A 9864-nucleotide genomic window follows, 5' to 3' on the forward strand; every position below is an offset into this window, starting at 1 on the left:
AACGTCCGGCAGGTGATGGGGGGGGAGGGCGACGGGAACGTCCGGCAGGTGATGGGGGGAGGGCGACGGGCTGTCAGGCAGGTGATGGGGGGAGGGCGACGGGATGTCAGGCAGGTGATGGGGGGGTAGGGTGACGGGAACGGCAGGCAGGTGATGGGGGGGTGACGGGATGTCAGGCAGGTGATGGGGGGAGGGCGATGGGAACGTCAGGCAGGTGATGGGGGGGTGACGGGAACGGCAGGCCTGTGGCCAATAAAACCCAGAGCTGCAGGTGTTTAAAAATCCTATCAACCTATTGCCCATTTTTGAGGGTCAACAAAGCATGATTTCCGCACTGACCAACTGGGGGCACCCCTGGGCCGGCCCATGGGGGCTGGGAGGGGGGCAGTGTGGGTGGGGGGGGCAACTCGCCCAGTGGAACCTACACTTCCCCATTTTACGAATGAGGAAGTGGGCTGGGGAAGCCCAAGCCACCCCAGGTCTTGCTGACCCCGGGCAGGGGCGGGTCGTTGCTGTGTGGACACGTCCTGGCCTGGCCGCAGGCTTGGCTCCCCCGTGTGGTGGGTTTCCAACCACCAGTTCACATGTACATTCCTGTGCATCCTAGGCTTTTCCCTTTAAAAGCTTTAAAAATTATGAAGGATTTAACACACCAGAAAGGTCTGCCCGACGAACTCGCGCTCCCACATCGGGCGGGGCGGGGGGCCAGCGGGCACTGCTCCTTTTAAACTTCTCGTTCATCCTCAGGTGACTGTATGTCGTGGATGGTTTATAGCGGGACAAAGCGGGAGTGACCGAAGTCCCTGAACTGGGCATGTGGGGAGCGGCTGCGGGGCTGCGTGTGGGGGCGCCAGGGCCAGCGAGAGGGGCAGGTCAGCACGGCCTCCGGGACCAGAACCCACGGCCTCGGGAGGCGCTGTGGGAGGGGACCACCGGGGATTTCCCAGACCGTCGAAGCCGCTGTGCTCGGCCTCATCTTCAGACACCGAGATGAAGGTATTTGTTACATTGGATCCCTTCTTGCAGGCACTCGCTTGGTTCCAGCACTTTCCGTGTCAGGTCCGTCTCAAGGAGGAGTAACTGCAAGGACCGGTGTCTGGGCCCCGTGGAGGCCGCCCCCTCGCGGTGGCCTGGACGGTTCTCTGCTTCAGCAGTTACACCGTGAGCTAGAGAAAGAGCAGTGCCTGCAGTGTGGGGCGACCTGGCTTCCGGTTCTGTCCTAAACTTACCCCCAGGCTCGGTCCTCCCTGGGCTTACACGGGAACCGGCGCCTGGCGGGCATCCCCGGCGCGACGCTACTCGCAGAGCCCGTGTGGTCTTCGGGCAGTCGCGGCCTGGATGTCAGCACGGCTCCTTGGAGCTGCTGCTCCCCCAGGCGACTGAGGAGCAACGGGGAGCACAGGGCAGGGAGACAGCGCATCAGCCTCCGTTTCCTGCCTCCTGGGGGGGGCTGCAGGGCCAGGCGGGAGCCCGCGGGGGGGGGGGGGGCGCAGGACAGCGGCATCTGGAGTCCCTCCCATCTTGATAGCCCTCCGCAGCAGCCGCCCCACCCCCGAGGTTGTGTGCCAATATCAGACCCGCAGTTCTGACCCCAGGTCCTGAGAGCCCCTGGGGAGCATCCTGTGGCCTGGGGTGGGGTCCCCAGAACTGGGATGAGGACCCTCAGAGGGCATTTGTGGCACTGTGCTAGGGTCCCACGTCCCCACAGAAGGATCCAGAAGACTCTTGGGCCTATGTTGTGCTGACCTGACCATGAGGTTGCTCCAGGGATCCAGGGAAACAGAATGGGGTGGGAGGACCCTCATGCTTCACTTGTTATCAGCTTTGTACGTGCCCCAAGGGAGCCCCAACTCTGAAGCCTGTGGCACACACCATCCCCTCTGGCACCTGTACCCCCAGCCGCACACACACTGGGGAGGGCCTGAGCGGGCACAGAAGTTCTGCCCTCCGGGGGGCTCCAACCTCACCTGAGCTGGGGGCCCACATGGGGTGCCCTGGACAACACTCCAGCCCCACCCAAGGGATGCAAGGTGGCCACAGGAAGTCCTATGACATCATGGTCACCCAAGGTCATGGGTGCTGCCCAACCAGAGGGAGCCCCCAAGGGTGCCCTCACTGGAGTTCCTGTTTGGGGGTCTTTGCTGGGGTGGGGCTTCCCATACATGGTAGCCCAGGATCCAACACAGGGTGGAGGGGCAAGTGTGAGCCCAAGGTCCTGGCTTCACAGCTTCTCCCATCCCCGTCTGGCCCAGGCCCGAGTCAGCTGCGCCCACAGCCAGGAACTCAGAACCTAGTGCCCCGACCCACCAACCCGTCCACTGGGTCTACTGTCTGGGGTGGGGAGGGGTGTCCCTCCGGAAGCTGGGCTGAGCCAGAGCGCAGCCTCTGACCCTTGAACAGGCCCTCCAGAGATCTGGCCGATGTGCCCCTGGAGCCCCGAGCCTCACCTCAAGGCTGAGCCTGCACTGGTGGCACAGAGCTGAGCTGTTCCTTTAGCGGAGGTGGGGCCTACTCCCCGCACCCAGAGGTCTCCCTGCCCGGTGCCCCCTGGCCCCTGGCCAGCCCCCTGCCTTTTCCCCCAGCCATGGGGCTGACCCTCCGGAGGACGCAGCAGAGGTCCAGCCCCGGCCGTCAGCAGGCCTGCAAGCCTGGTCTGTGCTGGGGCCACAGGGCTTCTCATCTGGAAGGGCCCCTGCCTCCAGGCCCGGATGCCCAGGGCCTGCTCCCGGGTCCCTGTGGGGGACAGGCCCCTGCCAGGGCCAAACCATCACCTCGGGCCATGCTCTCCCAGCTCCAACCTCATCTCTAGCCCAAAACCCAGCCCTCAGGGCCACCTCTACTGGTGAGCACATGGGCGTGACCAGGCACACAGCAGCCCTGTTTCATCAAGGGACCAACCAACCTCATGAGTGTGTGCGTCTGCGCATGTGTGGGCCCTGGAGCTGATCGGCAGCGCCCCTGCTGTACCCCTGAAGCAACAGGAGAGTGCAGGAACTCTCCCCCCACCCCCTCACACCCTGGCTCCCTCAGGGGCCTGGGCAAGATGCAGGTCTGGGGTCTAAAGCCACCTGGTCCTGACTCAGGCTCTGGGCTGTGAGAGCCGCCATCTCTGGGCACATTTTCTGGCTCCCGCCTGGCACCAGGAACAAGCAAGTGTCATGTGTAGCTCAGATGCCCACGACGGGTGGGTCTGGGCCCTGGAGCAAGAGCCTGCCCCTCCACAACGAGATGTGAACACCCCCACACTGATGTCCAGAAGCCTGACTACTTGAGGCCTGGGCCCCCACAAACCCTGTGGCTCCTCGTTCTCCAGGGGAGACCTTCCACACCACTCCCCGGCCCTGCCAGCAGCAGGAGGCCCTCCCAGAGTGGCTCCCCTCCTGGATCTATGCTCCGCAGCCCACCTTGCGGCCTGGTTGCCGCCAAGCCAGCCAGCTGACCCAGGAGTGTCCACGTGCCTCCCGGCAGGGGGGCAACACCCTGCCTCAGCTGTGCTCCTCAGCAGCTTTGCCCATTCTCTGAACAGTGGCCTCGGAGCCACCCTCGGAGCCCAAAGCCCTGACCCAGGCCTCAGTGGCTTCAGGGGCCCAGAAACGCGCGGTCTGACTCAGAGAGGCACGGGCTGTCTGACTCAGGGCTCTGCTGACTCTTGAGTCCTAGAGGTGGTTTGTGGCTCTGACGCAGCTTCCTGAGTCCCCGCAGGGGCTCGGGACCCAGAAGTCAGCGGGAGGACGCAACCCCCTTCCTGTCTCCTCCAGTGTGCTGCCTGAAGTGCCCCCCCCCCCAGGGACAGGGACGCCGCTTGCAGGACGCGGGCCTACCCCATGGTGAGAAGGCCACAGCGACGCCCATCAGGCTCCAGCTCCACCCTGACCCCTTAACTCTCCCGAGCAAAGTGCAGGGACCGGTTAGTCCACTTGGGGAGCTCTGCAAGGCACCTAGACCCCTGCATGGAGGGCGGCCGGTGCCTGCACAGCTGGCTAGGACGGCCCTTCTCAACCCTCACGTGCTCCCTCTGCGGATAAAGAGGTCGGACCCCAGGGACATGGTGCAGAATCCAGAATCCTCCACAGGACTTGGGTTTGGCTGACACAGGATGTTGCTGGCTGGCCCGGCCCCGCTCCCCCTCCCCTACAACTGCAATACCCTACAGACTGGAACTTTCTGTGCTCACAGACACAATGAGGACAGGACACCTCAGGGACTCAACGGAATGAAACCAAGTCTTGATATCCAGACGGGTTTCTGGGGTGGGCTGGAAACCCCAGCCTCTACTGCATGGACGTCCACACACAAGGCCACACTGTACACGCGTGTCCCCACTCTCGCCTGCTGAACAGCGCACAGCTACCAGCAGAAGGACCCCTGGTCTGGGGGAGTTCCATGTGGGCTCAAGTTCAAGGTCTAGTGAACTTGGGCGGGATGGCCCCTCAGAGGAGCCTTTCTCCACTGTCACTCTCAGTCATTGGCCTTGTCCCCAAGTCTCGTCAGCTCTCCAATCCGCTGGTCCTTCAGCTTTACCAGGTGCTCCAGCCTGACCACCTTCATCTGCAAAATCTTCAGGAAAGCACATACCTCTGAAAGGCAGCAAGCTGTCCATGTGCCAGGGCTGGGCGACCGCGTGGTCGGGGGCCCCAGGGCGGGCGGTTTGCTCCCAGCCAGAAGGCAGTGGAGACCCCTCGGGACTCAGGGAGGGCAGGAGAGGAAGGGGGAGTGCTTGCAGGGGCTGGTTTCCCTGCCTCAGCCTTTCTGGAACATTCCTGGGTCCTGGCTGGCAAGACCTCTTGGAGCCCCCCAGCCTGTGCCCTTTGCAAAGAAGAGCCTTGCTGGCCCGCTGGCAGGTTTTCAGAGCAGTCTGGGGAATTAACGGTTGACTGAATGTAGGCACTGCATCTGGGCAGCACGTGCGACGTTGATTTCTAAAGATTAATAGCCAGAGGCACCCGGAGGGCTCTGCCGGTTGAGCATCTGCCTTTCACTCAGGTCATGGTCTTAGTTTGTGAGTTCAAGCCCCGTGTGGGGTTCGCTGCTGTCAGCGCAGAGCCCGCTTTGGATCTTGTGTCCCCTCCCCGCCCTTCCCTGCTTGTGCTCTCTCTATCTTAAAAATAAATAAGCATTCAATCAATCAATAAAATATTAATAGCCAAAGCGTGCATGGCTGGCTCAGTCAGAAGAGCAGGGTCATGAGTTCGAGCCCCACACTGGATGTAGAGACTACTTAAATAAATAAAACTTAAAATAAGTTGAGACAACAAAAATGAATAGCCAAGAAAACGTTCCCGGGCACATGTTCGTGCAGGAGGAAGGGCCAGGCTCCACCCCCCACCCCCAGGCTGCTCTGCCGGGGGTGCCCTCGCCAGCCACACCGCAAACCTGTCCTCCTGGAAGCACGGACCCAGCATACCTGCGTGGGCCAGAGAGAGGGAAGTAGCTGGATTTGAAAATACCCGTCTCCCCAAGCTCCAAAGTGAAGTCAATGGTGGGACAGCCCACGCCCGAGCTGAGGACAGGCTGCTCCAGTTGGTCAAGGTGGGACCCGGCATCCCAGCGTTCGAGAGCCCTCTGTGCTCGCTGGACAGTGTGGGCCAGCACGACCCGGCACACCACAGGCCACCGGGCCCCCACGCCGACCCGGGGCCACATGCCGACTAGCGCTGCCCACTGTGACGGACGTCCTGCCCGGCTGACAGGGAGGCCTGGTGGGCCCCACAGCTGCTCCTCCCCCAGCAGGCAGAACTGAGGACCCCCCCTTCCCCCCCGGAGTCTACTCTCTTGTGCAGGGACAGCGTCCAACCGTGCCGGGTACAGCCACCTTCCCCCCAGGTTTGCCACTGGCAGGGGCACGAGGGTGACCTCATCAGGCAGGGGCTTCATTTCTGCTTATCACTTCCCTCTCTGCTGCCCTTCAGCAAATTCAGACCACACGATGAGATCACTTTCCTGCTTCCTCAGGAAAACAGCTCATCGACATTGGGGACCAACGCTGACTTCACAATTCTTGACAGCCTCTTTCACTCCAAGACCCGACTGGGGTGGCCCGCACCCCTCCCATCCTCCCTCCACTGTTGCAGGGCAGCCTGTGCTCCCAGGGTGGACGGGCGCAAGGGTGGGGTCATGTGGCAGGGGCACTCTATGTTAGCAAGGAGCTGGAGCACTTCCCGAGCCCAGGAACAGAGGAGACCCTCAGCGAAGGAGGAGAGGAATACCAGGGCGCTCACAGGGCCAACGGGCAAACAGGGCCGGGCAGGACCAGGCAGGTGCCCTCAGGACCAGGCACATGCCTTGCGAGAGTGTTTTCTGCTCCCTGACTCAGCATCCCCAGCCGCTGGGCCTGTGACTCCAAGTGCTGGTGGCTGTCGCTGTCCATAGCGCCCCTGTGGGCTCTGGGGGCTGGGAACTGGCAAGACTGGGCAGTGAGTCATGGGGGCTTGGAGGTCCACCATACTCCTCTCTGCTTCTGGGTAAGTTTGGAATATTCCACAGTTACGCTGTTTTCTAGACAATCAAACTAAATATGGTTCTCCCAGGTCAGGGACCTGGCCTGCCCCCGCCACTGCCAAGCTTCATCCTGGGTCCAAGTATCAAGGGAGGGGGGCGGCACCTCCCTATGAGGCTCACAACCACCCCTCCCCTTCCTAGGGGGTCTGGGCATCACGGGCCCCCAGGTCCCTGTACCTTGACCATCTCCTGCAGGACAGCCAGCGCCTGCTCCTTTTCCTCCAGCAGCTGCTGCAGCCCGGAGTCCAGGTGCCCCCAGGGTCCACCCGCTGGGCCCCCACTGGAAGGCAAACACCCAACCTTTAACCCGTGCAGGCTGGTGGGGGTGGGGAAAGGGTGGAAGAGCGGAGAGGTCGAGAGACAGGGGCCCACCCTGTGCACACACAGCAGCCTGTCTTCTCTGGAGTCTGAGGGGTCTTCACACTGGAGGCCGCCGTGGGGCCCGGTAGGCCTGAGAGGTGAGCAGAGGCTCATCTGGGGTCTCTGCCCCCAGAGAAGAGCCCAGCACGCGGGGTGGGGGTGGGGCACTGAGCCCACAGAGGGCACCACGCAGGCACCGTCTGGCCCAATGTCACCCACAGTGAAGCCCTGGACGCCCCCGCACGGCACCTGCATGCGGTGTGGACAGGCCGAGGGCTCCCACTTGGGAAGCTGCAGCCTGCGTGGTGTCGGAAGCCAGGACGCCCCTGCCCTCCCGGAGTGCGAACTCCTCCCTCTGACGTGGCCGCAGTTCTCCAAAGCCAGGGACACGGATACCACCAGCGTGCCGAGGGGCGCAGAGCTCTGCCCACGGTCCGTCAGCAATCCCGCCGGAGGGGCCTGGGCCCTGCAGACATTGAAAGGACGTCTGGTAAGGGCCGGCCGAGGAGGGGCCGGCACACCTCCCTACATTTCTAGCCACAGACTCGGGGTCAGGGGTGGCAAACAGGGGCGGAGAGAGATTCTGCACAGGGGGCTGCCTCGGCCCCGGTAGGTCAGGCGGGAGAAGCTGAGGGCTCCAGAGGGCGGCAGGACTCTGCAGTCTGCAAGCCCGGGCTGTGGGGACCAGGCCTCCGTCACCACCTGTTTCCCGGTTTTACAATCATTGGCAGATAACTGGGCCACATCCGGGCACCACACACACAGCAGGGTCGGAGGCCGTACAATGGCACCAACACATACGGCGGTGCCCGGCGGGTGCTGGTGGGCAGCACCATCCGTCACTTTTTCCCTCAGTGCACACAAGATGGGCTCGATGGCTCCGGGCGTGTTGGCCACCACCTTTCGGATATCCGTCTCTGAGACCCACAAACGAAGCTTGTGAAAGACTTTCCTGCAAAGGAAGCACGGCTACAGTCCTCAGCAGTGAACGTGGGGCCGGTGGGAAGGGGCGGGGCTAGAGAGGCTGGGTCTGGAGCGCCTTCGTGCACTGCACTTAGAGGAGCCCAGCAGCTATCTTGTCCCCAGCTGTCCCCACCAGAGCCAGAGCAGTCAGTGGCGTGTGCCTTCAGGCCAGGCATGTCCCAGGGCTGGCCTTCTGGCCTGAGTCACCCCTGGCTCTGCGATGAGGTCCTGCTGGCTCCCTTCCAAGGTGCTCAGAATCTCACTCGTCACCACTGCTAGAGCCACCACCCTCTCCTGCCCCTGGAGTTGAACAGTGGCCTCCCCCTGCTTCCGTCTTCCAGCTCTCTGGAATGAGTCCCGCTAGAACCTGCCCAGGTCTCAGCCTTGCACTCCCTCTGCCTCCAGGCTCGGAGCCAGGTCATGACCTTAGCCTCCAGGGTTCCCCGGGCAGCCTGAGCTCCCTCCCCATCCAGCCTCTGGGAAGAAGGGACTCTACAGCCTGCTCCCCACTGAAGCCTCCCACTGCACCCCTAGGTCACCCACACCTCACTCTGCTACCATTTTCTCAGGGTCCCAGTCCTTCAGTATCACTTATTATAGCAGATGCTGGTGACATCTCCGTATTTATCTGTCTTCCCACTGGACTGTCAGCCCCAGGACAGCAGCGGCCCATTCACTGCCGTGCCTCTCGTACCTGGAGCAGTGCCTGCCACCCACCCATGATTACTGCTGAGGCAGGAAGTGAGAGGTGTGGTCAGCACGGGCCCGCGGGACACCTGCCAAGTGGCTCTCAAGCTGATCGGAGGTGTCCACTTGGCCAGGAGCCCCCAGGAGTCTGGGCGGATGGAGAGGCTCCAGGGGACAGGGACACAAACGCTGAAAAGAAACAACCTGAGAGCTTGTCCCAGAGACCAGGAGGGGTAGGGGAGAAGCTGCCCACCCAGGCCAGCCTTGGAGGGAGGGTCCTCAGAGAGCAAGGCCCGGAGGCTCCGACAGGAAAGGCCGGGAGGTGGGGAGGCGGGGAGGCCACGAGGCCGGGAGGCCGGAACCCTGCCTGTTGAGAGTGCTCCAGTTGCTGAGCTTCCGGTCAGTGTTGCAGGTGGGGACATAGTTGTGCAGGTCCACGAGCCGGGGATAGAAATGCTTCACAATCTCTGCCAGCATCACTGGGGGGGCAGGAGGTGCAAAGTGAGCTTGGGCCCATGCGCTTAGAACCCCTACTTTCCTTACACATCCGTCTCCCGTGGCGGGAGAACCGGGGACGGCCCAGCACCTGGGGGAGCGGTCACAGAGGCAAGACTGGAGCGCCCCCATCCCCAGCAGGGTGCGGGTGCCCCAGGGGGAGCGGGCCGAGAGGCGGCCTGGGGTCGGAGGAGCTGCCTAAAGCCTCCTCCATCCTCCCCAGGGAATGCAGGGAGGGGAGGGGAATTCCCCCTAAAATGCGGGTGAACACAACAGGCGGTCCCTCTCGGCCACCATTCGTCCTCCTCCAGGGGCCTGTAAGGCAGCCCCTCCCCCCTTCTCCCGTCCTGCCCCTCCCCTCCACAGCGCCGTCACGCCCCGCTCTGGGGTCTTCTGCACTTCCAGGGACCCAAGACTGCCGGGCCGGCATCTCCGAGCCCTCGGCCCGACCTTGGATCCCCGCCCCGGCGGTCCCCAGCGTCTCCCTGGCTTGGCCCACCCCCTGCCCTCACCGCCGTCGCTGAAGTCCCGGGCCAAGTGGCGCTTGGGACGGCTGAGCGGGAGCCCGTCCAGCCAGGCGCAGAGGCCACGGAGGGCGCCGGGCGGCAGCGGCGGCGGCGGCGAGGCCCGCGGGGTCTGCCCTGCCGCGCCCAGCATGGCTGCGGGACCCGCTGTTGGAGCGGTTGCCGAGAGGAGCCCAGGATGGGCCGAGGGGCCGGAAGGGGCGTGGCGTCGGGCTTGTTGTTGGGGAGGTTGCCGGGAGATGGCGTCCAGGGGCCGGAAGGGGCGGGGCGCCAGGCACCCCCCCCCCCCAGGTTGGTACCCTGAGGCTGCCAACTTCCTGCGGGGGGGGGGGATCTC

At 63.6% G+C, this 9864-nt stretch overlaps 1 protein-coding gene across 6 annotated transcripts; it reads right to left on the reverse strand.

Moving 5' to 3' along the window:
* Positions 1 to 4202: 4202 nt before the first annotated feature.
* LOC115286030 (sperm flagellar protein 1-like) lies at positions 4203 to 9759 on the reverse strand. 6 transcript variants are annotated; one of them, XM_029932815.1, is made up of 9 exons: positions 9516 to 9759; positions 8876 to 8987; positions 8539 to 8697; positions 7660 to 7810; positions 7108 to 7324; positions 6871 to 6949; positions 6676 to 6778; positions 6282 to 6397; positions 5167 to 5404 (listed from the first exon to the last, which is right to left on the reverse strand). In XM_029932815.1, exons 1-9 carry the CDS (start codon positions 9658 to 9660, stop codon positions 5215 to 5217), a joined length of 1272 nt encoding a protein of 423 aa, XP_029788675.1. In that variant the 5' UTR covers positions 9661 to 9759; the 3' UTR covers positions 5167 to 5214. The 6 variants fall into 6 exon arrangements, with proteins under 6 accessions (XP_029788679.1, XP_029788680.1, XP_029788675.1 ...); XM_029932819.1 differs by lacking the exons at positions 5167 to 5404; positions 6282 to 6397 and adding an exon at positions 4203 to 4557 and having other exon boundaries at positions 9516 to 9751; XM_029932820.1 differs by lacking the exons at positions 5167 to 5404; positions 6282 to 6397 and adding an exon at positions 4470 to 4577 and having other exon boundaries at positions 9516 to 9756.
* Positions 9760 to 9864: the final 105 nt, after the last annotated feature.

This window comes from Suricata suricatta, chromosome 2, assembly GCF_006229205.1.
Source record: "Suricata suricatta isolate VVHF042 chromosome 2, meerkat_22Aug2017_6uvM2_HiC, whole genome shotgun sequence".
Taxonomy (NCBI): domain Eukaryota; kingdom Metazoa; phylum Chordata; class Mammalia; order Carnivora; family Herpestidae; genus Suricata; species Suricata suricatta.

What these genes read in the sequence shown, in the direction of transcription:
- LOC115286030 (XM_029932815.1), bottom strand. Translation starts at nt 9,660, where the DNA reads ATGCTGGGCGCGGCAGGGCAGACCCCGCGGGCCTCGCCGCCGCCGCCG. An exon ending in TGCCTCAGCAGTAATCATGG is followed by an intron (nt 7,811 to 8,538) that starts GTGGGTGGCAGG and finishes CTTCCTTTGCAG; the next exon opens with GAAAGTCTTTCACAAGCTTC. An exon ending in GCAGAAAACACTCTCGCAAG is followed by an intron (nt 5,405 to 6,281) that starts GCATGTGCCTGG and finishes TGGCCCACGCAG; the next exon opens with GTATGCTGGGTCCGTGCTTC.